We start from the raw sequence: 23024 nt of genomic DNA on the forward strand, positions 1-23024 counted from the left end.
GCCGGGGCGCTTCCGGCATGGCACGGGGATGGCCGCGGGTCCCGGACCCTGGTGCTACATCCGCGGCAGGAGGGCGATGGGGACCCCGGCGGCGTCACCGCGGCCGCCGGGCCATCGCTCCCCTGCCCACGCGTGGTTCGGAGCGAGCGCGTCCCCTCGGTGTCCCGCGTGCGGTGGCGCGGGGCACCGCGGCGGCGGTCGGTCGGTCGGTCGGTGTGGCGGGCCCGGCGCGGGCAGGTGCTGGCGGTGCGGTGGATGGTGCTACTGCTCCGGGGCCCCGGTGCGGCCCCGGTGCCCGGCGGGGCAGGGACTGGTGCTAGGGCGCGGGGAGGCTCCCGGGGGCCCGGGCCCGTCGCTGTCTCTTCTCTAACTGTGAAAGGCGCGGGCTCCGGGGCCGCGCTCGCAAAAAGGAAAAAAAAAAAAAAAAAAAAAAAAAAAAAAAAAAACCCAAAACCTTTTTTTTTTTTTTTTTTTTTGGGTAACCTTTTAATTTTCCGCTCTTTTCTGGCTGGGTTTTCCCGTCGGTTTGGTTTCCACTTCTCGGAGCAGCGGGCGAGACGAGCGCCGCTCTCGGAGAGGGGGAAACGGCAGCGGGGAAAGCCCGGTGGGGAGGGAGGCGGAGGCAAAGGAGACCCGAGACCCGCTCCGAGACCGCTCCGAGACCGCTCCGCTCCGCCCGCGCCAGCGCCCGGCCCCGGCCCCGGCGGCTGAGCCTCGCTCTGTTCCACCAGCACCGCTCTCCGGTGACATGGAGCCAACCCGGCGGGGAGGCCGGGGACACACACACCACACACACACACCTTTTCTACAGTATTTTGGGTGCCTACCACACGGAAACCTTGAAGAGAGCAGATCCTAGAAGCCGCTGTTACCTCTTGTTTACAGTTTATATATATATGATAGATATGAGATATAGATATATATATATATAAAAGGTACTGTTACTACTGTACAACCTGACTTCATAATGGTGCTTTACACAGCGGGGTGAGTCGAGACATCAGCTTCCACGTTGCCTTACGTGCCGGGCCTTTCCGAGCGAGCGGCAGGGCCGGGGCGGCCGGGCGGAAGCGTCTCCATCCCGAGTCATGCAATAACCTTTTTCTGTCCCGAACGGAAGCGCCTCGGCGGTGCCCCCCTGCCCCGCCGGCGCCACCCCACAGCGTACTGGTGCTCTTCTGCGTACGTGGCGTCCGGCAGGGCGTCCCCCGGTGCCCCGGCGGCGGTGGGGGGGGGGTCCTGCCCTCGGTCGGTGTGGCGGGCCCGGCGCGGGCAGGTGCTGGCGGTGCGGTGGATGGTGCTACTGCTCCGGGGCCCCGGTGCGGCCCCGGTGCCCGGCGGGGCAGGGACTGGTGCTAGGGCGCGGGGAGGCTCCCGGGGGCCCGGGCCCGTCGCTGTCTCTTCTCTAACTGTGAAAGGCGCGGGCTCCGGGGCCGCGCTCGCTGCGGGGTGCTGGCTAATGGCAGCGAGCCGCGCGCTCCGAGGTGCCGGGACCGACGGCGGCGAGGGGCGAGGGCCCCCGCCTCCCCTCCCTCCTGGTGCTACTGGGGGCTTGGGGGCCCCTCTGGGTGCGGGGGGCACGGGGAGCTGAGCTGGCCGCGGTGGGGGCACCGCGGGGCCTGGCTTTGCCGGGGAGTGAAGGTGGCGAGGCAGGGGGGCGCTGGTCCCGGGCTCTGGGCTCCTGCTCGCTCCCGGGGCCAGATGGATGGCACAGGATGGCACAGGACCTCTGCACCGGGCACAGGTCCTGCCTGCCTGCTGCTGTCTGAGCCCCCATGGCCCCACGAGCCTGTGTGTGGGGCTGGCATGGCCCCGGGCGTGCTGTGTGTGGGGCACGGTGGGCACTGCGGGTCCTGCACGGCCCTGCAGCACTGCTGCAGGTCCTGCATGGCTCCGTGGCACTGGGTGCTGATCCTGCATGGATCCACGGCGCTGCCCGTGGGTCCTGCAGAGTCCCACAGACCTGGGTGCAAGCGCTGCGTGGCCCTGCAGTGCTCATTGCAGGCCCTGCGTGGCCTCACCGTGGCAAATGCAGGTCCTGCATGGCTCCGTGGCGCTGGGTGCTGATCCTGCATGGCCTCGAGGTGCTGGGTGCTGGTCCTGCACGGCTCCGTGGCACTGGGTGCTGACCCTGCACGGCCCTGCAGCTCCGGGTGCTGACCCTGCGGCTCCGGGTGCCGGTGCTGCCCCAATCCTGCGGCGCCGTCGGGTTCTGCGCGGCCGGGTTCGGGGGTCCCGGCGGACCCCCCGGCTCGGCCCAGCCCTGCAGCGCTTGCTGGGACCCCCTTGGGCCCCGCTGCACCTTCGGGGGCCGGGTCCCAGCGGGTGCTGCGGCGCGGCGTTGGCGCGGCCCTGCCGGCGCCGGTGCCGGTGCCGGTGCCGGTGCCGGTGGAAGCAGGTTCCTGCTGGGAACAGGTGCCGGCGGCGGTGGGGACCGTGGGGATGCCTGGGGCAAGAGTTCAGTTTTTAACGTACCCGACTCAAACGTCTTTTTTTAAAAAAAAAAACAACCAGAAAAATTCTGTTGCACAGCCCTAGATGAAAACTCAAAAACAACACAGCAAGGCCTGAATTCCTTAAGATCCGCCGAGGGAGTGGGGACAAACACGGTGCTAAAACATTTTATTAAAAATATATATTGTTAAATTAAGTCTGCTGTCTGGACAATGACTGTTTTGTTTCTCGTAGTGGAGTTTCAAAGAGCACTATTATTTTACTCTTATATATTATTATTAAAAAAAAAAAACAAAAAAGAAAAAGGCATTTTAACTTTGTACTTGAAAACTAAATGAGAGATTTCATGTGTTTTAGCCTAGACATTGAAATAGCTGACGCTTAACTATTTGTGGGAATCATGTACTCATCATCCCGAGGAATACGCTGTAGAGCTGGTACCCTCCTTCCTCCCTTTGATTTGGCATTCCCGGCGCCGCCGCGGCCGCCCCGGCTGTTCCCCTCCCCTTCCCTCCCCCCTGGTTTATTTTCTACTTCTCTCTCGGTTCGTTGCCCCTGGTTTTTTTTTTGGTTTTTTTTTTTGTTGTTGGTTTGTTTTTTTAGGGTCGCTTCTCTATTTATTGCCGCTGAACTGTGCATTTCACGGCCGGAGGTGCCGCGGGCGCCCGGCGCTGTTGTATCTGTGTGAGTATTGCTCGTGACATAGCTGTTCTGAACTAATAAAGGTCAATGCGTGCAGCAGATGTAGAAAGTCTGTCCGTCCCGCTTCCATCCCATCCTCCTTTTCTTTTTCTTTGGTGCCCAGAAGAGTATAATACAGACGAGCTCCTTTCTAATGTACTTGTGCTGGAGAACACTTGAATAAATGTCCTGTTTTGTGCAAAAAAAAAAAAAAAAAAAGGAAAAAAAAAAAAAAGGGAAAAAAAAAAAGAGAGGAAAAAAAAAAAAATCGCCTCTGTGTGGTTTGTCTGTCGTGGGGTGGGTCCTGGTGGGTGGGGAGATCCAGGTGCTGAAGGGGTCCTGGTGGTAGCGGGGTCCTGGCAGCTCCTGGTGCCTTTGGGGTCTGGGGGGGTCCCAGTGCAGGTGCTGAAATCCAAAGGTGTGGTGGAGTCACGGGGTGTGGGGGGTCCCAGCAGCAGCAGTGGTGGTGGTGGGGCGCTGGGATTGGGGTGATTGTGGAGCCCTGGAGAGGCAGGAGGTGGGATTGGGGTGATGGTGGAGCCCTGGAGAGGCAGGAGGTGGGATTGGGGGATTGTGGAGCCCTGGGGAGGCAGGGGGGGGGGTTGGGGGGGGTCTGGGGGGGTCCCAGTGCAGGTGCTGAAATCCAAAGGTGGGGTGGAGTCACGGGGTGTGGGGGGTCCCAGCAGCAGCGGTGGTGGTGGTGGGGTGCTGGGATTGGGGTGATGGTGGAGCCCTGGAGAGGCAGGGGCTGGGATTGGGGAGATTGAGGGGTCTTTGAGAGCCCTGGCAGGAGGGGGGATTGGGGGATTGTGGAGCCCTGGGGGGCTCTGGCAGGTGCTGGGATTGGGGGGATGGTGGAGTCCTGGGGGGACCCTGGCAGGAGGTGGGACTGGGGGGATTGTGGAGCCCTGGGGGGCTCTGGCAGGTGCTGGGATTGGGGTGATTGAGGAGTCTTTGAGAGCCCTGGCAGGAGGTGGGATTGGGTTGATTGAGGAGCCCTGGGGGGCTCTGGCAGGTGCTGGGATTGGGGTGATGGTGGAGTCCTGGTGGGACCCTGGCAGGAGGTGGGACTGGGGTGATTGTGGAGTCTCTGGAGGGCACTGGAGAGCCCTGGCAGGTGGGATTGGGGTGATTGAGGAGCCCTGGAGAGGCAGGGGGGGGGATTGGGGGGATTGAGGAGCCCTGGAGAGGCAGGGGGGGGGATTGGGGGGATTGAGGAGCCCTGGAGAGGCAGGGGGGGGGATTGGGGGGATTGAGGAGCCCTGGAGAGGCAGGGGGTGGGATTGGGGTGATTGAGGAGTCTTTGAGAGCCCTGGCAGGTGGGATTGGGGTGATTGTGCAGCCCTGGAGAGCCCTGGGGTCCCTGTGGGTGCGTGGGGGGTCCCAGTGCAGTGGGGTCCCAGCCCTGAGGTGATTGTGTTCCCAATGAGTAATGGGCTCCCAGGGGTCCCAGTCCCAGGTGAGGGGCTCTGGGTTGACTCTTGGGCACTGAGGCCTCGGCTCGTGCAGCTCTGGGCAGGGGGTGCAGAGCCCCCAACAGTGTGGGAACCCCCATTTCTGCCCCGTGCAGCTCCTGCCTCAGTTTCCCCTCCAGCTCAGACTCCTGGGGGTCCCCCAGTGCCAGCCCCAGGGTGCTGGGGCCTGGAGCGGGGTCCAGGTGGTGGGTGGACACGGGGTGGGCAAGCAGTGACCACACAGCACACCTGTGACAGGTGTGACAGGTGTGACAGCCTGGGGACCTGCGCTCTGCCAGGGATGGTGGCACTGCCAGGCTCTGCAGGGTAACCTCACAGAGCACAAAAAGGGCTGGGGCATGGATGGATTCAGGAGCAGATGTGGGAAATGGATTTATAGAAAACGTTCAACGTTTGGCAGAAGGTTCACATAGCGCGTATTTGTATGTAAAATTTGGGATAAGAAACGTTGGCTTAGGGATGTTGTGGAATAAGACAGACGTTGTTGAGAGAGAAATTGAACTAGAAATAATCAATTTATTAATTACTAGAAATAATCATTTTAAAGGATGGACCTGTAAATAAGATCGGATACTTTAGAGAAACAGAACTATGAAAGATGCATTGTGTAGGATCCATGAGGGGCAATTTTAGATTATTAGTTTTAAGTTATTTACAGCGTGGTGTGGCTGAAGCTGATAGGCCAAGAAACGCTTGCAGTGAAATTAGGAAACAGCTGCTGCACTCTCAGGGCCACAGAAGGGAGCAGTCCATGACAGGAAGGATCCAGGCATGGAAGAGGCAAGGTCTGGTGGGCACGTCCTGGCTGAACGTGTGTGCACAGCATTTCCCCTGTGGTGGTGCGTGGGGAGCAGGGACAGGCACAAACACCAGCCCAGGCTGTGGGCTGCGGGCAGCTGTGGCCACCACCCAGCCTCCCAAACCTCCCGTGGATACCTGAACTGGGATCACAAACTGGGGCTGCTGCCCGGGGGTGAGGAAGATAAATTCAGTAATGTCCTGGGAGGAGGGATGTGGCACTGGGAGTGGGCATGGAGAGCTCCCCAGCCACGAGGGCAGCGGGCAGAAAGCCCGAGATGAGGAGGAAACTGATAAAAGCAGCTGGGGAACTGCTGGATCAGCCCCAGCAGGGGCAGATTGCCACCACTGACCCGTGGCCCAGAGACCTGAAAAGATCCAAAAGAGCAGCACTGAGCATGGGCTAATCAGCATAAGAAGCAAAGGACAGGTTTAACCAATGGAAGGTAGGCTACTAATTAATAAGAGAATTGTGTAACTCACATTTATTGTTAAGTAAAATCCGTGCTGTTGACTTCGGCCTAGGGTCTCATTTGCAGATTAATTCAGGCAGAGGCTTCTCTCACTAATTGGATCTTAGCAGAGAAACATCAGCACACGTGGAGCTGCTGGGAGAGCCCAGAGCTGCTGCAGGGCTGGAGCCAGGCTGGCAGAGCTGGGGGGGCTCACCTGGAGAGGAGAAGGATCCAGGGAGAGCTCAGAGCCCCTGGCAGGGCCTGGAGGGGCTCCAGGAGAACTGCAGAGGGACTGGGGACAAGGATGGAGGGACAGGAGCCAGGGAATGGCTCCCACTGCCAGAGGGCAGGGCTGGATGGGAGATTGGGAATTGGGAATTGTTCCCTGGCAGGGTGGGCAGGCCCTGGCACAGCTGGGGCTGCCCCTGCATCCCTGGCAGTGCCCAAGGCCAGGCTGGACACTGGGACACCCTGGGACAGTGGCAGTGTCCCTGCCAGGGCAGGGGTGGCACTGGGGGGACTCTAAGGTCCCTTCCAACCCAGATCTGTGCCTGTGGTCACCAAACCTGTCCCCGTGCCCAAGGGCAGCGCTGCTGGAGCAGGACCCAGCCCAGCTGGAGGAGGCACCAACAGGGACATGGCAGGGACAAAATGCCACCAACAGGGACAAATGCCACCTGCTGCTCTGGGGAGGGAGGAGCCCCTGGCAGGGACAGGGGCTGGGGCAGCTCTGGAAGGACCTGGGGGTCCTGGCAGAGACAGAACGAACGTTTGTGCCCACTGCCCCTGATATGGGGGCACAGCCAAGCCCCAGAGACACCAAAGGGCTCCGTGGGTGCCCGGGGCAGGAGCTGGCAGAGCAGGCAGTGCCCGAGGACAGGGGGCACAACTGGGATGGGAGAATGGGGTAAGGGGATGGGATTATGGGATGGGATGGGATGGGATGGATGGGATGGGACAGGACAGGAAGTGGACATTAGGATGGGGATGAAGCAGGAGGTCCCCCCAGCTCCATGAGCCAGCCCCATGTCCCTCTGCTGCCCCACAGGCCAAGGGCCACATCTGTCACTGCAGGTGGCACCAGTGTGCCAGGCTGCTCACAGGGGAGGAATGGGGACAGCTCCGCCCTGTCCTGTCACCACATGTCACTGAGGCCACCGGGATGGGCTGTGCCAGGAGCTCCTGGGGCCGCCAGGACAGTCCAGGGCTGGCAGCTGATGGGATATCCTGGGCTGTGCTGGGCACTGCTGGGTGCACTGGGCTGTGCTGGATGTTACTGGGCCATACTGGGCCATACTGGGCTGTGCTGGGCTGTGCTGGGCTGTACTGGGCCATACTGGGCCATACTGGGCTGTACTGGGCTGTACTGGGCTGTGCTGGGCTGTACTGGGCCATACTGGGCTGTGCTGGGCTGTGCTGGGCTGTACTGGGCCATACTGGACTGTGCTGGGCTGTACTGGGCCATACTGGGCCATACTGGGCTGTACTGGGCCATACTGGGCTGTACTGGGCTCCTCTGGCTGTTTCTGGTCGCTGCTGGGTGCTCCTGGCTGCTGCGGGGCTTTACCGGGCCCTGGTGCCGGTACCGGGGTGCCCTGGGCCACGGGGGGCCGTGGGATGGGGGACACCCTGGGGGTGTCGGGGTGGCCACGGGGGGGCCACTGGGTAGGGAGGGGCAGGGGGCGAGGGGCTGNNNCGGGCGGCTGGCAGCTTCCCGAGGGGTTCCCAGGGGTGTCCCGGGGGTGTCATGGGAATGTCCCAGGGATGTCACGGGGGGTTCCCAGGAGTGTCCCGGGGGTGTCCCGGGGGTGTCACAGGGGGTCCCGGGGGTGTCACGGGGGTGTCCCAAACATGTCCCGGGGGTGTCACGGGGGGTCCAGGAGATGTCCAGGGGGGTGTCACGGGGGGTTCCCAGGAGTATCCCGGGGGTGTCACGGGGTGTCACAGGGGGTCCCGGGGGTGTCACGGGGGTGTCACGGGGGGTCCAGCGGATGTCCAGGAGATGTCACTGGGGGTTCCCAGGAATGTCCCGGGGGTGTCACGGGGGGTTCAGGGGATGTCACAGGGGGTCCCGGGGGTGTCACGGGGGTGTCACGGGGGGTCCAGGGGATGTCACAGGGGGTCCCGGGGGTGTCACGGGGGTGTCCCGGGGTGTCCCGGGGCTCCAGGGGTCACCGGGGGTCTCGCGCGCTCTCCGTCACCACGGCAACAGCGCGGGCAGGTGGCGGGGGGCGGGGCCCCGTGCCTTGGCCCCGCCCCCTCCGCCTGTCAGTCAGGGGGCGCGCAGCCCACCCTGCTGGGGGCTCTGCCCCGCCCCCGGGGGCCAGAACGGGCGGTGATTGGTCCAGGCGCAGCGAAGCCCCGCCCCCGCGGCGCAGGTTCGGGTGAGAGGCGATCGCGGCCGGAGCGGCACCGGGAGCGGCACCGGGAGCGGGAGGTACCGGCGGGGCCGAGCGGAACCGGGCCGGGCCGGGCCGAGCTGGGCTGGGTTGAGCTGGGCTGAGCCGGGCCGGGCTGGGCTGGGCTGGGCTGGGCTGGGCCGGGCTGGGCTGAACCGTTCTTGGCTTTTCCTTTCCCGCTCCTGCGGACCTGGCTCGTTATCGCGACGGGTTGGACAATCGCGACAGGTGCGTGTGTCTCGACAGGCCGAGGGAGTCGACAGGCGGGGATGGAGGGTAGCTCCCCGCCATCCCCGCCCGGGGCGCTTCGCGGGCTATGGCCGGGCAGAAAAGCTGAGCGCGGCCGCCGCCCACCCATGGCGACACACCTGTCGCGACAGGCGATGGTGTCGCGACAGCGCGAGGGGTTCGCCTCGGGAGGGTGTGACGCCGGGCACGGCTGCTCCTCCTCGAGCGGGCCCGGCTCCCTCGTCGGCGCCCTGTCGCGATGGGCAGCGGAGCAGCAGGTGCGCGGGGCGCGGCGGAGCGGGACCCCGGGGCGGCGGGGCCGTGGGGGGCGAGGGGCGGCGGGGGTCCCGCCGGGCCCGGCCCACACCGGGGCCGGCCCGGTTCTCCGGCGGGGACCCCCGGCCCGGCCCCCCCGGCTGGCAGCGGCCCGGTGTCGGTGACCGCCGCTCCGGCCTCCTGCCGCAGTGACCTGGGGGCCAGCTCCGGGGGTGACGGGGCCCTGGGAGCGGCGATGGGACCCCCGAGTCCCCGCAGCCCGCGTCGGGACCCTCCGCAGCGCCCCGCGCCCGCTCGGGCGTGGCCGCGCAGTGCCCGTGCCGAGCCGGGCCGGGCCGGGCCGGGCCAAGGTGCCCGCCGGGACAAGGACCGCCCGCAGCATCCCGGCTCGGCAGCGGCAGCTCTGACGGAGCATCCTCCTCCCGCCGGCCGCGGCCCCCGCGGGTCCTTCCCGGGGCGGTGGCTCGGTGACACCGCAGCTCCTCCTGGCCGGTGGCGGTCGGGGGGACCCCGGCAGCGGGACAGCGACCCCAGCCCGGCCGTGACCGGAACGGAGCGGGGCAGGGCCGGGGGCCGTGCCAGGTGACCCCCCCGCCGGGGCATCCCTCGGGCGGAGCGCGGTGCCCACCCAGCCGCCGCCTCTGGCCGGGGACAAGCGGCGGTCGCGGGTCGGTGCCACCGGAGTGGCGGTCACCGAGGCCAGCCTGGCAAAGGGGAGCCCCCGCGGGCGGGGTGGGGTCGGGCAGGGTGGGTGTCGGGGTCTCGCCGGCGCAGACAAAAGCGGGGGGCGGCGAGGGCCCCCCGGCCCCGGCGCGCCGCACAATGCGGCAGCCCCGGCACAAAGGCCGGGCCCGGCGGCCGCCCCGACCCCAACAGGTGCCCCCGGCAGCCCCGCCGGGGCCGGGGTCCCTTTGTCCTGCCGGGGTCACAGCTGTCCTCGCGGCCGGGGGCCGCCGCGGCAGCCGGCGGGGCTGGGGGGGCTGCGAGCCCCCCGAGCGGCCGCGCCGCTTTGTGTGCCGGCGAGCGGAGCCACCGCCTGGCGAGCCGGCCGAGCCGGGGCTGCGGCGAGGCTGGGCGGGGGTCCCCGGGGTGCTGCCGGTGCCCCCCCGGCGCTGACGCGGCGTTTCTGCCCTGCTCGGAGCCCACGTCTGGCAGGAGCCTCTGGCCAGCGCCGGCTGAGGCTGGCTGTGCCACCGCGCTGCAACGCGGGCTGGTGCCATGCTGGCACTGTGGCCCGGCCCGGGGGACAGAGGGACAGAGCCCCTGGGGATGCTCAGTCCGAGCTGGGGGGACTGGGTGGGAGCACTGGGGGCAGTGAGGGTGAAATGGGAGCACTGGTGTGCCAGGCTGGCCGCTGTGGGCATCCAGTGCTGGGCACGGGCCTGGTGGCGGGGGGACAGCCGGGCAGTGCCAGGGGTGGCTGGTGGTGGGGAAGGTGCCTGGAGCAGGGCACGAGGGCAGCGGTGGCAGCAGCGTGGGTGGCTCCCTCGGGCGGCTGGCAGCTGCCAGCCCTTCTCTGTGCACGGTGGGCAGCCCACGCTTGTGGCCCGGCCGTGCCCGGTCCCCTTGCCAGCCCCACACCCCCTGTGCCACCCACGGCAGCCCCCCGTGCCAGGGCTGTCCCGGTGCCCGGTGAGGCGGCACCGCTGGCAGCCGCGTGCTCCGTGCTCCAGATCCGTCAGCACAGCCCGCTTTCATCTCGGGATGCGGCGTGCCGCCTCCCCCACGCCCCCTCTGCTCCGTGCCACCCCCCCCCGCACCCCCTCCTGCGTCCCCTGCCCGGCCCAGCCCTGCTCTGGGGTCCCGGGGGCTCGCAGGGCCAGCGTGCCCTGCAGTGGCACTGTGGGCACCGGCTCGTCCCCTCTGCTGTCACCCCACCGAGGGTGATCTCTGCCCCGGTGTCGTGTCCCTGATGTGGGTGTGGGGACTCAGAGGGTCCTTGGCTGGGGTGTCCCCTTGTTCCTGTCACCCCCCCTCGTCCCCCACAGTGCAGCCCTGGGCCCAAGTGTCCCCTGGCACAGCCCCCCCGTGGGGCAGCAGCTTCCCCACGTGCCCGAGGCAGAGCTGGGGGCAGCTGTGGGCACCGCACCGCTGGGTGCCAGTGCCCAGCGTGCCACAGTGGCCTGGCACGCTGCACGAGGTCACTGCCACCCCGCCCTGGTCCCCTGGGGGGGCTCCTGAGCAGTGTCACAGCTGTGCATGCCGGTGACATTCCCGAGGGGGGGCCGCCTGCCGGACCCCGGCAGCTGCTCCTGCTGCTCTGTGCCGAGGTGAGGGCACCGGGACAAGGCGCCAGCTGGCACCGGGATCACCCGGGGGCAGGAGCCGGCCCACGAAGGGCTACCGCCCCCCCCCCAGCACAGAGGTGGTCCCCGGGAACGCCCCGTGTTGTCCCCACCCCTGCAGCTGCGGTGGCCGTGGCCCGGGAATGCCCAGCTGCCGGCAGAGCCCGGCCCAGCCTCACGGCCACCAGGGCTCTGCCAGCCTAAGGAGCCATTCGCTGCCCAGCAGGCGCTGGAGAGCCCTGGCACAGCTCAGGACGGTCCCTTCAGAGCCCTGTCCCGGTCCCAGCACCCTCCTGAGGCCACCGTGGGGCCGTGGCAGCACCAGACACCCCCTGGCACGAGGTCGCTGCCCCAGCAGCAGCAGCTTTGGCCATGGCTCAGTTCTGGCCCCAGCGGGCCTGTCCCAGGGGCTGGGTGGGCACCAGGGGCCATTCCCACAGCGCTGCCCGGTGCCAGCATCGTGTCAGCGGTGCCAGAGTGCCCCACGCTGCCCGTGTGGGTCCCTGGTGGTCCCTGCAGTGGGCACAGAGAGGCAGGGGTCTCTTTGTGGGTCACTGCAGTGAGGTCTCTGCTCTGGGGGCTGTGGTGGGGTCCCAGCCCACCTCGTGCCCCCCGGGTGGGCACAGCTGGCACGTGCTGTCCCTGCTCTGACGGGTCGATGGCGTTTGACCTTCACCAAAGGATTTATTGATGGTGTCTGGGGATGCCCCTCGCTGCGGGGGCTCAGGCAGTGCGGGGGTCTCTGGCAGAGCTGGCACCTCACGGGGCAGTGGGCAGAGCCCCCAGTGAGCGATGCCAGCCCTGGTGCTGTCCGTGCCAGTCCTGGTTGCTCCCAGGGACAATGTGTGCAGCCTGCCCTGGGCGCGGGGACACCCAGCCGTGTCCCCGTGGCACGTGTGGCGCTGGCAGCGCAGGGTGGCAGGGCTGGGCTCTGGCAGCCCTGCTGAGGTTCTGCAGGGGGTGGCACCGTCAGGGTGCAGCCCAGAGTCCCCGGAGCGGGGCTCTGGGCAGGGAGGCAGCCCCAGCGCCGTGCCAGCCCCTCCTCTGCAGGGATTTCCCGGGATAATCCACGGCCGTGGCCCGTGCGGGATGCGCAGCTGCGGGGCTCAGCCCTGCCCGCACCGGGCACTCCCACCCTAGGGTGGGCAGCACGGAGACCCCCGTGGGGGACACCCGGTGGTGACCCCGCTGCCGCTCTGCCCCGCAGCACCATGATGGCCAACGCGGCCACCATGCGGATCCTCATCAAGGGGGGCAAGGTGGTCAACGACGACTGCACCCTCGAGGCCGACGTCTACATCGAGAACGGCATCATCCAGCAAGTGGGGCGCGAGCTGATGATCCCCGGCGGCGCCAAGGTCATCGACGCCACCGGCAAGCTCGTCATCCCGGGCGGCATCGACACCAGCACCCACTTCCACCAGACCTTCATGAACGCCACCTGCGTCGATGACTTCTACCACGGCACCAAGGTACCCCGAGGCCTGCCCCGCCCCGGGGGCTCCCCGCGGGCACGGGCTGCTGCAGGCAGCTCTCGGCCCCACGGGCACCCCAGCAGCACCAGCTCCGCGGGAGCACGGTGCCATTGTGGCACCGCCTGTCGCCGTGTCCCCATCTGTCACGTCCCCTCGCTGTGACAGCCCTCCTCCCGCTCCGGGGCCGTGGCACCCTGTGCCAGCTCGGGCACCTCCCGGTGGCACTGTGTACTGAGTGTTGCTGCCTGGGAGTGTCAAGGGGCCGGGACTGTCCCCGCAGCTTGTCCCGCTGTCCCCAGCACCCACACAGAGCAGCCATTGTGCCAGGCCAGCGCTGGCCGTGCCTGTCCCCAGGCTGTCCCCAGGGTGTCCCTGGGCAGGGGGCTGTGCCATGCCCACGGGCGCCACATGCCAGGCCCGCTCCCTGTCACTGTCACCCGCCTCGTGGCACCGCGCCGGCACCTCCCGGGAGGGCCGATGGGCAAAGGAGCTTTGGGGATTAGCGGGGCGGGGTGAGCCGGGGACAGCGGCGCTGCCACAGCGCCTGCACTGCCGCCCACGCTGCCGGGGAGGGGGGCTCCCCGCCGCCCCAGCCCACTCGGGGCTCCGTGCCGGGGGGCCGCGGGGTCCCTCGGCACCCCAAATCCAGTGTTTGGGCTGGGGGGGCAGTGGGGGCCCCGGCGGTGGCAGGATGGGGCTCTCCAGATGTGCCGTGCACCCAGATGTGCTGTGCAGAGGGGCAGCCATCGGTGGGGCGGGGGGGGGATGCAGGGGTCCCTGCCCGCACCCAGGACCCCCGCATGGCTGTGGGCAATGCCCGGGCGTGGCCGCCCCGGCCCGGGAGCAGCCGGGAGCTCACCTGGCGCAGGGCAGGGCAGGGGCGGTGCCGGGGGATGGACCCTGACCCCCGCACCGCGGTCCCTGTGCCCCCCCCGCCCAGGCAGCGCTGGTGGGGGGCACGACGATGATCATCGGGCACGTCCTGCCCGACAAGGAGACGTCGCTGCTGGACGCCTACGAGAAGTGCCGCAGCCTGGCCGACCCCAAGGTGTGCTGCGACTACGCCTTGCACATGGGCATCACCTGGTGGGCGCCCAAGGTGAGTCTGGCGCGGCCCCGGGAGCAGCTGCCGGGGCTAATTCCCGGCCCCGCTGATCCCATTAGCCGCCCGGGGGGTGGGCTGAGCCCCCAGGATGCCTTTTGAGCTGCCCTGAGCCGGGCTCAGCGGGGCAGGGGCTCAGGGGTGCCCCGGGCCAAGGGGTCCCTGTGGGGCCGAGCCCCTCGCTGGGCAGGGAAGGCGCTGCTGCTACTCCGTGGAGGGGAGCACGGTGCCCAGGGCTGGTGGTCCCAGCCTGGGGGGCCCCGACCCGCAGCACGGCCCCCACAGGGGTGGCAAGCAGGGCTGGTGAGCAGACCCCATCCCACGGCACGCTCAGCCCCTGCAATCCCCTCAAAGCCGCTGCAGTGGGATCAGACCTGGCTCCCGGCTGTGCTGCAGGGAGACCCCACCCTGACCCCCTTCCAGCAGAGCAGGGGCACCCCCCGGGGGGCAGGAAAATCCCTTCTGCTGCCCCCCAGCATCTGTCGCTCGCCGTGTCACCCACAAATCCACGTCCCGTGTCCCCAGGGGGTGGCCGGGGCCCCTCGGGGGGTGAGGCCCCACCCTGACCCCGCTCCCGGTGCAGGTGAAGGCCGAGATGGAGACGCTGGTGCGGGAGAAGGGGGTGAACTCCTTCCAGATGTTCATGACCTACAAGGACCTGTACATGCTGCGGGACAGCGAGCTCTACCAGGTCCTGCGCGCCTGCCGCGACATCGGCGCCATCGCCCGCGTCCACGCCGAGAACGGAGAGCTGGTGGCCGAGGTGAGGGCAGGGCACGGGGGCGCGGGGCACCCGGCTGGGGTCAGGACCTCCACCCTGACCCCCCCAAATTCCCCAGGGAGCCAAGGAAGCTCTGGACCTGGGCATTACGGGCCCAGAGGGCATCGAGATCAGCCGGCCTGAAGAGGTAGGTGACGGCCGGTGGCACCGCGTCGCCGCGGCAGCGGGCCTGGGGTGTGGCTGGCGCGGTCCGGGACGTCCAAGGAGCTGCCACCACCCGTCCTTGTGTCACCCACCCGCCCGCTGGTGCCACCGCTGTGTGTCACGTGTGTCACACCGGCTCTCTCCGCAGCTGGAAGCTGAGGCCACGCACCGCGTCATCACCATCGCCAACCGGGTGAGTGTGCTGAGCGCACGGCTGGGGGTGGCCGTGCCGGTCCCGCGGGGGTCCCCGCGGCTCTCTCGGGGGGCAGGAGCCCCCCAGGGGGCTGGGTGCCATGCAGACAGCGCCACTGCCCCCCTCTCTGCAGACCCACTGCCCCGTGTACCTGGTGAACGTGTCCAGCATGTCCGCAGGGGACGTCATTGCTGCTGCCAAGATGCAGGGTAGGGGACACGGGGGGACCTCCCTCCCCACCAGGGACACACAGCGACATGGCTCACACGGGGGCTGGCAGGGAGCTGGGCACGGATCGTGGAGCTGCGGGCATGCAGAGAGACACACGGACAGACACACGGACAGATATGGGCACGGGCAGACACACAGACATGGGCACGGACAGATACAGGGGCATGGACAGACACACAGACAGGGACAGACACACAGACAGATATGGGCATAGGCAGACACACAGACATGGGCAGGGACAGACACACGGGCATGGACAGACACACAGGCATGGACAGACACACGGGCACGGACAGACACATGGGCAGATATGGGCACAGGCAGACACATGGGCATGGGCATGGACAGACACACAGACATGAGCACGGACAGATACAGGGGCATGGGCAGACACACGGACACAGGCACAGACAGACACATGGGCACAGGAACTCGGGTGTACCTCTGGGGCTGTGCCCTAGCACAGGTGAGCACACCTGGGCACCAGCTCTGCTCGTGCACAGGGGACACACAGGGGACACACACGGGTCACCCCCCTGAGCACACACAGGACACACCTGAGCACACCCAGGACACACACAGGGCACACACTGGTCACACACCGGAGCACACACAGGACACACCTGAGCACACCCAGGACACACACAGGGCACACACTGGTCACACACCGGAGCACACACAGGACACACCTGAGCACACCCAGGACACACACAGGGCACACACTGGTCACACACCGGAGCACACACAGGACACACCTGAGCACACCCAGGACACACACAGGGCACACACTGGTCACACACCGGAGCACACACAGGACACACCTGAGCACACCCAGGACACACACAGGGCACACACTGGTCACACACCGGAGCACACACAGGACACACCTGAGCACACCCAGGACACACACAGGGCACACACTGGTCACACACCGGAGCACACACAGGACACACCTGAGCACACCCAGGACACACACAGGGCACACACTGGTCACACACCGGAGCACACACAGGACACACCTGAGCACACCCAGGACACACACAGGTCACACACAGCACACACCTGGGCACACAGGGGACACGGGCTCGTGCCCGCTGGGCACACGGGTGCTCAGACACGGGCAGCGCACCCACGCGTGCCTCCCCCGCAGGGAAGGTGGTGTACGCGGAGACCACCACGGCGCACGCCACGCTCACCGGGCTGCACTACTACCACCAGGACTGGTTCCACGCCGCCGCCTACGTCACCGTGCCGCCGCTGCGCCTGGACACCAACACCTCTGCCTACCTCATGAGCCTGCTCGCCAAGTGAGAGCTGCCCCGGGCACCCCTGCCTGCCCCGGGCACCCCTGCCTGCCCCAGGCACCCCTCCCTGCCCCAGGCACCCCTCCCTGCCCCAGGCACCCATCCCTGCCCCGGGCACCCCTGCCTGCCCCGGGCACCCCTGCCTGCCCTGGGCACCCCTGCCTGCCCCAGGCACCCCTGCCTGCCCCGGGCACCCCATCCCTACCTCGGGCACCCATCCCTGCCCCGGGCACCCCTCCCTGTCCCAGGCACCCATCCCTGCCCCGGGTACCCCTCCCTGCGCCAGGCACCCTTGCCTGCCCTGGGCACCCCATCCCTGCCCCATGGTGTGGGTACCCCATTCCCTGGATGCCCCATTCCCTGGGCACTGAGCTCCCCAGACACCCCATGGCAGGGGTACCCCATTCCCTGAGTCCTGGGCTCCCTGGGCACCCCGAGCAGCCCTGGCAGCGCCATCCCCTCCCCGCTCTGCCCCCACAGTGACACGTTGAACATCGTGGCCTCGGACCACCGGCCCTTCAGCACCAAGCAGAAGGCCATGGGCAAGGAGGACTTCACCAAGATCCCGCACGGTGTCAGCGGGGTGCAGGACCGCATGAACATCATCTGGGAGCGCGGCGTGGTATGGCACCGCCGGGCACGGGGCTGGAGCTGGAGCGGGACACCCCACGGGGTGTTTGTTCACCCCCTGGCACGAGGGCAAGGAGCTCCAGAGCTGGCCTGGCAGGAATCCTGACCCCGCAGCTCATCTGGGATTTTTGGGGGACTGGGGGGTGACAGGGAGCGCCACAGCCCACCCATCCTGACCCCCTTCTGGCGGCAGGTGGGGGGCAAGATGGATGAGAACCGCTTCGTGGCCGTGACCAGCTCCAACGCCGCCAAGATCCACAACCTGTACCCCCGCAAGGGCCGGATCATCCCCGGGGCCGACGCCGACGTCGTGGTCTGGGACCCCGAGGCCACCAAGTAGGTGCAGCCTTGCTGGGGCCGGGGCCGGCTCCCTGTGCCCCCCGCGGCCGCTGACGGCCCCGTCCCCCTGCCCAGGACCATCTCTGCCAGCACCCAGGTGCAGGGCGGGGACATCAACCTGTACGAGAACATGCGGTGCCACGGGGTGCCCCTGGTGACCATCAGCCGCGGGCGCGTGGTCTACGAGAACGGCGTCTTCATGTGCGCCGAGGGCACCGGCAAGTTCTGCCCGCTGCGCTCCTTCCCCGACGTCGCCTACAAGAAACTGGTGCAGCGGGAGAAGGTACGGGGCAGCCACGGCCGTGCCAGAGCCGTGCCGTGCCGTGCCAGAGCCGTGCCGTGCCATGCCGTGCCAGAGCCGTGCCGTGCCAGAGCCGTGCCGTGCCAGAGCCGTGCCGTGCCAGAGCCGTGCCGTGCCGTGCCGTGCCAGAGCCGTGCCGTGCCGTGCAGAGCCGTGCCGTGCCGTGCCAGAGCTGTGCCGTGGCTGTGCCCGTGCCAGACTGGTGCCACGACTGTGCCATGGCTGTGCCAGAGCTGTGCCAGGGCTGTGTGTGGCCATGCCACAGCAGTGCCAGAGCAGTGCCATGGCTGAGCCAGAGCCATGCCATGGCTGTGCCCGTGCCAGACTGGTGCCACGGCTGTGTGTGGCCATGCCAGAGCAGTGCCATGGCTGAGCCAGAGCAGTGCCATTGCTGTGCCAGACTGGTGCCATGGCAGTGCCATGGCTGTGCCAGAGCTGTGCCATGGCTGTGTGTGGCCATGCCAGAGCAGTGCCATGGCTGAGCCAGACTGGTGCCAGAGCAGTGCCATGGCTGAGCCAGAGCTGTGCCAGAGCTGTGCCACGGCTGTGCCAGAACTGTGCCATGGCGGTGTGTGGCCATGCCAGAGCAGTGCCAGAGCAGTGCCATGACTGAGCCAGAGCCATGTCATGGCTGTGCCCATGCCAGACTGGTGCCATGGCTGTGCCTTGGCTGTGCCAGACTGGTGCCAGAGCAGTGCCATGGCTGAGCCAGAGCCATGCCATGGCTGTGCCCATGCCAGACTGGTGCCAGGGCTGTGCCATGGCTGTGCCATAGCGGTGCCAGAGCAGTGCCATGGCTGTACCATAGCGGTGCCGTCACCGTGCCCTGGCAGTGCAAGAGGACAGTTGTCCCAGCACGTAGCTGTGCATGGCTGTGCCAGACTAGTGCCATGGCCATGCCAGAGTGGTGCCATTGCTGTGCCAGACTGGTGTCATGGCAGTGCCATGGCTGTGCCAGAGTGGTGCCATGGCTGTGTGTGGCCATGCCAGAGCAGTGCCATTGCTGTGCCAGACTGGTGCCATGGCTGTGCCTTGGCTGTGCCAGACTGGTGCCAGAGCAGTGCCATGGCTGAGCCAGAGCCATGCCATGGCTGTGCCCATGCCAGACTGGTGCCATGGCAGTGCCCGCCTGGTGCCAGGGCTGTGCCATGGCTGTGCCATAGCGGTGCCAGAGCAGTGCCATGGCTGTACCATAGCGGTGCCGTCACCGTGCCCTGGCAGTGCAAGAGGACAGTTGTCCCAGCACGTGTGTGGCCCATGGCAGTTCCAGGGCACGTGCTGCCATCATGGCTCGCCATGCCCTGCCCTGCCCGGGCTCTGCCCTGTGCTGGCTCTCCCGAGGCCTCCCGGTGGCACCGGGACAGGGACACGTGTGGCTGGCACCCAGCAGCTCTGGCAGTCCCTGTCACTGGGGACACCCTGTGCCCACGCTGCGGGGGACACGCTGGGGACAGCGTGCTGCTGATGCTGCGAGGGAAGGGGGCAGCTCACAGGAAGATCTTGGGGCGCTTGTCGGGAGCTCTGGGTGGCTGGGGGGGGCACGGGCATCGCATGGGCTTGGCATGGCTTGGCATGGCTTGGCACGGCTTGGCTCCGCCGGGGGGCACGGGGCGAGGGGCTGCTCTGCCAGGGCCACCCACCTCCCCCATCCCCTGCTCCTGCTTTGCACCGGGAGCCCCCCGGCCCGCCCAGCACCCCTCCGAGCGCCCCCTGAAGCTGCGGGGTGTGGATCGCACCCCGTACCTGGGGGACGTGGCCGTGGTTGTGCATGCCGGGAAAAAAGAGACGGGGACGCCCCTGGCCGATACGCCCACCCGGCCGGCCACGCGACACGGGGGCATGAGGGACCTGCACGAGTCCAGCTTCAGCCTGTCCGGTAAGAGCGGGGCCGGCCCCGGGGCTCGCCCGCAGCCCCCGCTGGTGCCATCTGCCCCCAGCCGGGCGCTTGTCCCCCCCCCGGGTGTCCCCGTTGTCCCCGCCACCTCCCGGGGTGCTGCAGTGCCGCCGCAGGGTGTCCCGCCATCCCTCCCCTAGGGCTGTCCTGTCACCCCCTCCTCCGGTGTCCCCTGCACGCCCCCCACCCCAGGTTCAGCCCTCCCTGTCCCGGGCAGGGCCGTGGCAGAGCAGGGGGTGCCCCCAGCCCCGCGCCCCTCCGGGCACCGTCCGTCGTGTGGCTGCGCTGGGGGGGCTCCTGGGGCGGGCCGGGGGCTGTGCCGGCCGGGGGCACCGGGGGGCTGTGCGGGCAGGACACCGGGGCCGCTGCTGCAGCCGGGAGCCCCCTCCCCGCGCGGGGCTGGGGGCTCCGCTGGCACGGCGTGGGCACGGGGGGGCATGAGCGTCAGCGCGGGCACAAGGCAGGGCTGCGGGAGGCGCTGGTCAGCGCTGGTCAGTGCTGGTCAGTATTGGTCAGTTCTGGTCAGTTCTGGGCAGTTCTGGTCAGTTCTGGGCAGTGCTGGTCAGTTGTGGGCAGTGCTGGTCAGTGCTGGTCACTGCCGGTCAGTTCTGGTCAGTGCCGGTCAGCATTGGTCAGTGCTGGTCAGTTCTGGTCAGTGCTGGTCAGTTCTGGGCAGCGCTGGTCAGTATTGGTCACTGCCGGTCAGTTCTGGTCAGTGCTGGTCACTGCCAGTCAGTTCTGGTCAGTGCCGGTCAGTTCTGGGCAGTGCTGGTCAGTTCTGGGCAGTGCTGGTCAGTATTGGTCAGTTCTGGGCAGTGCTGGTCAGTATTGGTCAGTTCTGGGCAGTGCTGGTCAGTATTGGTCAGTTCTGGGCAGTGCTGGTCAGTGCTGGTCACTGCCGGTCAGTTCTGGTTAGTATTGGTCAGTGCTGGTCAGTATTGGTCAGTGCCGGTCAGTGCTGGTCAGTGCCGGTCAGTTCTGGTCAGTGCTGGGCAGTTCTGGGCAGTGCTGGTCAGTATTGGTCAGTGCCGGTCAGTGCTGGTCAGTGCTGTGCTCAGGTGAACCCCATTGCTCAGTTCTGGTCAGTTCTGGTCAGTTCTGGTCAGTGCTGGTCAGCTCTGGTCAGTATTGGTCAGTGCTGGTCAGTGCTGGTCAGTATTGGTCAGTGCTGGTCAGTTCTGGTCAGTTCTGGTCAGTGCTGGTCAGTTCTGGTCAGTGCTGATCAGTGCTGGTCAGTATTGGTCAGTGCCAGTCAGTATTGGTCAGTGCTGGTCAGTGCTGGTCAATGCCAGTCAGTATTGGTCAGTGCTGGTCAGCACTGGTCAGTATTGGTCAGTTCTGGGCAGTGCTGGTCAGTATTGGTCAGTGCCGGTCATTATTGGTCAGTGCTGGTCAGTATTGGTCAGTGCCGGTCATTATTGCTCAGTTCTGGTCAGTGCTGGTCAGTGCTGGTCAGTTCTGGTCAGCGCTGGTCAGGATTGGTCAGTGCTGGTCAGTTCTGGTCAGTGCCACATGCAGCACAGCTGGGGTGGGACAGGGGGGTCACGGAGCCCCCCCAGTGCAGCCCCAGCGGTGCCCGGGGGTCACGGAGCCCCCCAGTGCAGCCCCAGCGGTGCCCGGGGGTCACGGAGCCCCCCAGTGCCGGGGTGCCCGGGGGTCACGGAGCCCCCCAGTGCCAGCAGTGCCGGGGTGCCCGGGGGTCACGGGGCTGTGCGCGGCCCCCCGGCCCTGCTGACCACCCGTGTGTCCGGCAGGTTCTCAGATCGATGACCACGTTCCAAAACGAGCCTCGGCCCGGATTCTCGCTCCCCCCGGGGGCCGGTCGAGCGGCATCTGGTAGAGCCGGGGACGCGTCCCCCAACTGAGCACCGGGCGCCAGCGCCCCGGCCCCGGCCCGGCGGGGCTCCCCGGCCGCGGGGCTCCCTGGCCCGGCCCCGTGCTGCCGGCGGGGCCGCGGGGCCGGCCCCGGGGCTCGCCCGCAGCCCCCGCTGGTGCCATCTGCCCCCAGCCGGGCGCTTGTCCCCCCCCCGGGTGTCCCCGTTGTCCCCGCCACCTCCCGGGGTGCTGCAGTGCCGCCGCAGGGTGTCCCGCCATCCCTCCCCTAGGGCTGTCCTGTCACCCCCTCCTCCGGTGTCCCCTGCACGCCCCCCACCCCAGGTTCAGCCCTCCCTGTCCCGGGCAGGGCCGTGGCAGAGCAGGGGGTGCCCCCAGCCCCGCGCCCCTCCGGGCACCGTCCGTCGTGTGGCTGCGCTGGGGGGGCTCCTGGGGCGGGCCGGGGGCTGTGCCGGCCGGGGGCACCGGGGGGCTGTGCGGGCAGGACACCGGGGCCGCTGCTGCAGCCGGGAGCCCCCTCCCCGCGCGGGGCTGGGGGCTCCGCTGGCACGGCGTGGGCACGGGGGGGCATGAGCGTCAGCGCGGGCACAAGGCAGGGCTGCGGGAGGCGCTGGTCAGCGCTGGTCAGTGCTGGTCAGTATTGGTCAGTTCTGGTCAGTTCTGGGCAGTTCTGGTCAGTTCTGGGCAGTGCTGGTCAGTTCTGGGCAGTGCTGGTCAGTGCTGGTCACTGCCGGTCAGTTCTGGTCAGTGCCGGTCAGTATTGGTCAGTGCTGGTCAGTGCTGGTCAGCTCTGGTCAGCGCTGGTCAGTATTGGTCAGTTCTGGGCAGTGCTGGTCAGTGCTGGTCACTGCCGGTCAGTTCTGGTTAGTATTGGTCAGTGCTGGTCAGTATTGGTCAGTGCCGGTCAGTGCTGGTCAGTGCCGGTCAGTTCTGGTCAGTGCTGGGCAGTTCTGGGCAGTGCTGGTCAGTATTGGTCACTGCTGGTCAGTATTGGTCAGTTCTGGGCAGTGCTGGTCAGTATTGGTCAGTTTTGGTCAGTGCCAGTCAGTATTGGTCAGTGCTGGTCAGTGCTGGTCAATGCCAGTCAGTATTGGTCAGTGCTGGTCAGCACTGGTCAGTATTGGTCAGTTCTGGGCAGTGCTGGTCAGTATTGGTCAGTGCCGGTCATTATTGGTCAGTGCTGGTCAGTATTGGTCAGTGCCGGTCATTATTGCTCAGTTCTGGTCAGTGCTGGTCAGTGCTGGTCAGTTCTGGTCAGCGCTGGTCAGGATTGGTCAGTGCTGGTCAGTTCTGGTCAGTGCCACATGCAGCACAGCTGGGGTGGGACAGGGGGGTCACGGAGCCCCCCCAGTGCAGCCCCAGCGGTGCCCGGGGGTCACGGAGCCCCCCAGTGCAGCCCCAGCGGTGCCCGGGGGTCACGGAGCCCCCCAGTGCCAGCAGTGCCGGGGTGCCCGGGGGTCACGGAGCCCCCCAGTGCCGGGGTGCCCGGGGGTCACGGGGCTGTGCGCAGCCCCCCGGCCCTGCTGACCGCCCGTGTGTCCGGCAGGTTCTCAGATCGATGACCACGTTCCAAAACGAGCCTCGGCCCGGATTCTCGCTCCCCCCGGGGGCCGGTCGAGCGGCATCTGGTAGAGCCGGGGACGCGTCCCCCAACTGAGCACCGGGCGCCAGCGCCCCGGCCCCGGCCCGGCGGGGCTCCCCGGCCGCGGGGCTCCCTGGCCCGGCCCCGTGCTGCCGGCGGGGCCG

General features: G+C 67.4%; 2 protein-coding genes across 2 annotated transcripts; one reads left to right on the forward strand and one right to left on the reverse strand.

The window, feature by feature from the left end:
* Nucleotides 1–1086: 1086 nt before the first annotated feature.
* On the reverse strand, nucleotides 1087–9986 carry LOC121339532 (basic proline-rich protein-like). Its single transcript, XM_041411362.1, has 3 exons — nucleotides 8617–9986; nucleotides 2303–2446; nucleotides 1087–1564 (listed from the first exon to the last, which is right to left on the reverse strand). The coding sequence occupies exons 1-3, from the start codon at nucleotides 9984–9986 to the stop codon at nucleotides 1087–1089; spliced, it is 1992 nt and encodes a 663-aa protein (XP_041267296.1).
* Nucleotides 8432–21285, forward strand: DPYSL5 (dihydropyrimidinase like 5). Its single transcript, XM_041411361.1, has 13 exons — nucleotides 8432–8490; nucleotides 12259–12523; nucleotides 13467–13625; nucleotides 14212–14391; nucleotides 14468–14536; nucleotides 14702–14746; nucleotides 14880–14955; nucleotides 16128–16284; nucleotides 16762–16903; nucleotides 17105–17247; nucleotides 17326–17533; nucleotides 19256–19427; nucleotides 21200–21285. Exons 2-13 carry the CDS (start codon nucleotides 12263–12265, stop codon nucleotides 21283–21285), a joined length of 1698 nt encoding a protein of 565 aa, XP_041267295.1. The 5' UTR covers nucleotides 8432–8490; nucleotides 12259–12262.
* The last annotated feature ends 1739 nt before the right edge of the window (nucleotides 21286–23024 follow it).

Source organism: Onychostruthus taczanowskii, unplaced genomic scaffold (genome assembly GCF_017590055.1).
Source record: "Onychostruthus taczanowskii isolate IOZ18803 unplaced genomic scaffold, ASM1759005v1 scaffold353, whole genome shotgun sequence".
In the NCBI taxonomy this organism is placed as follows: Eukaryota; Metazoa; Chordata; class Aves; order Passeriformes; family Passeridae; genus Onychostruthus; species Onychostruthus taczanowskii.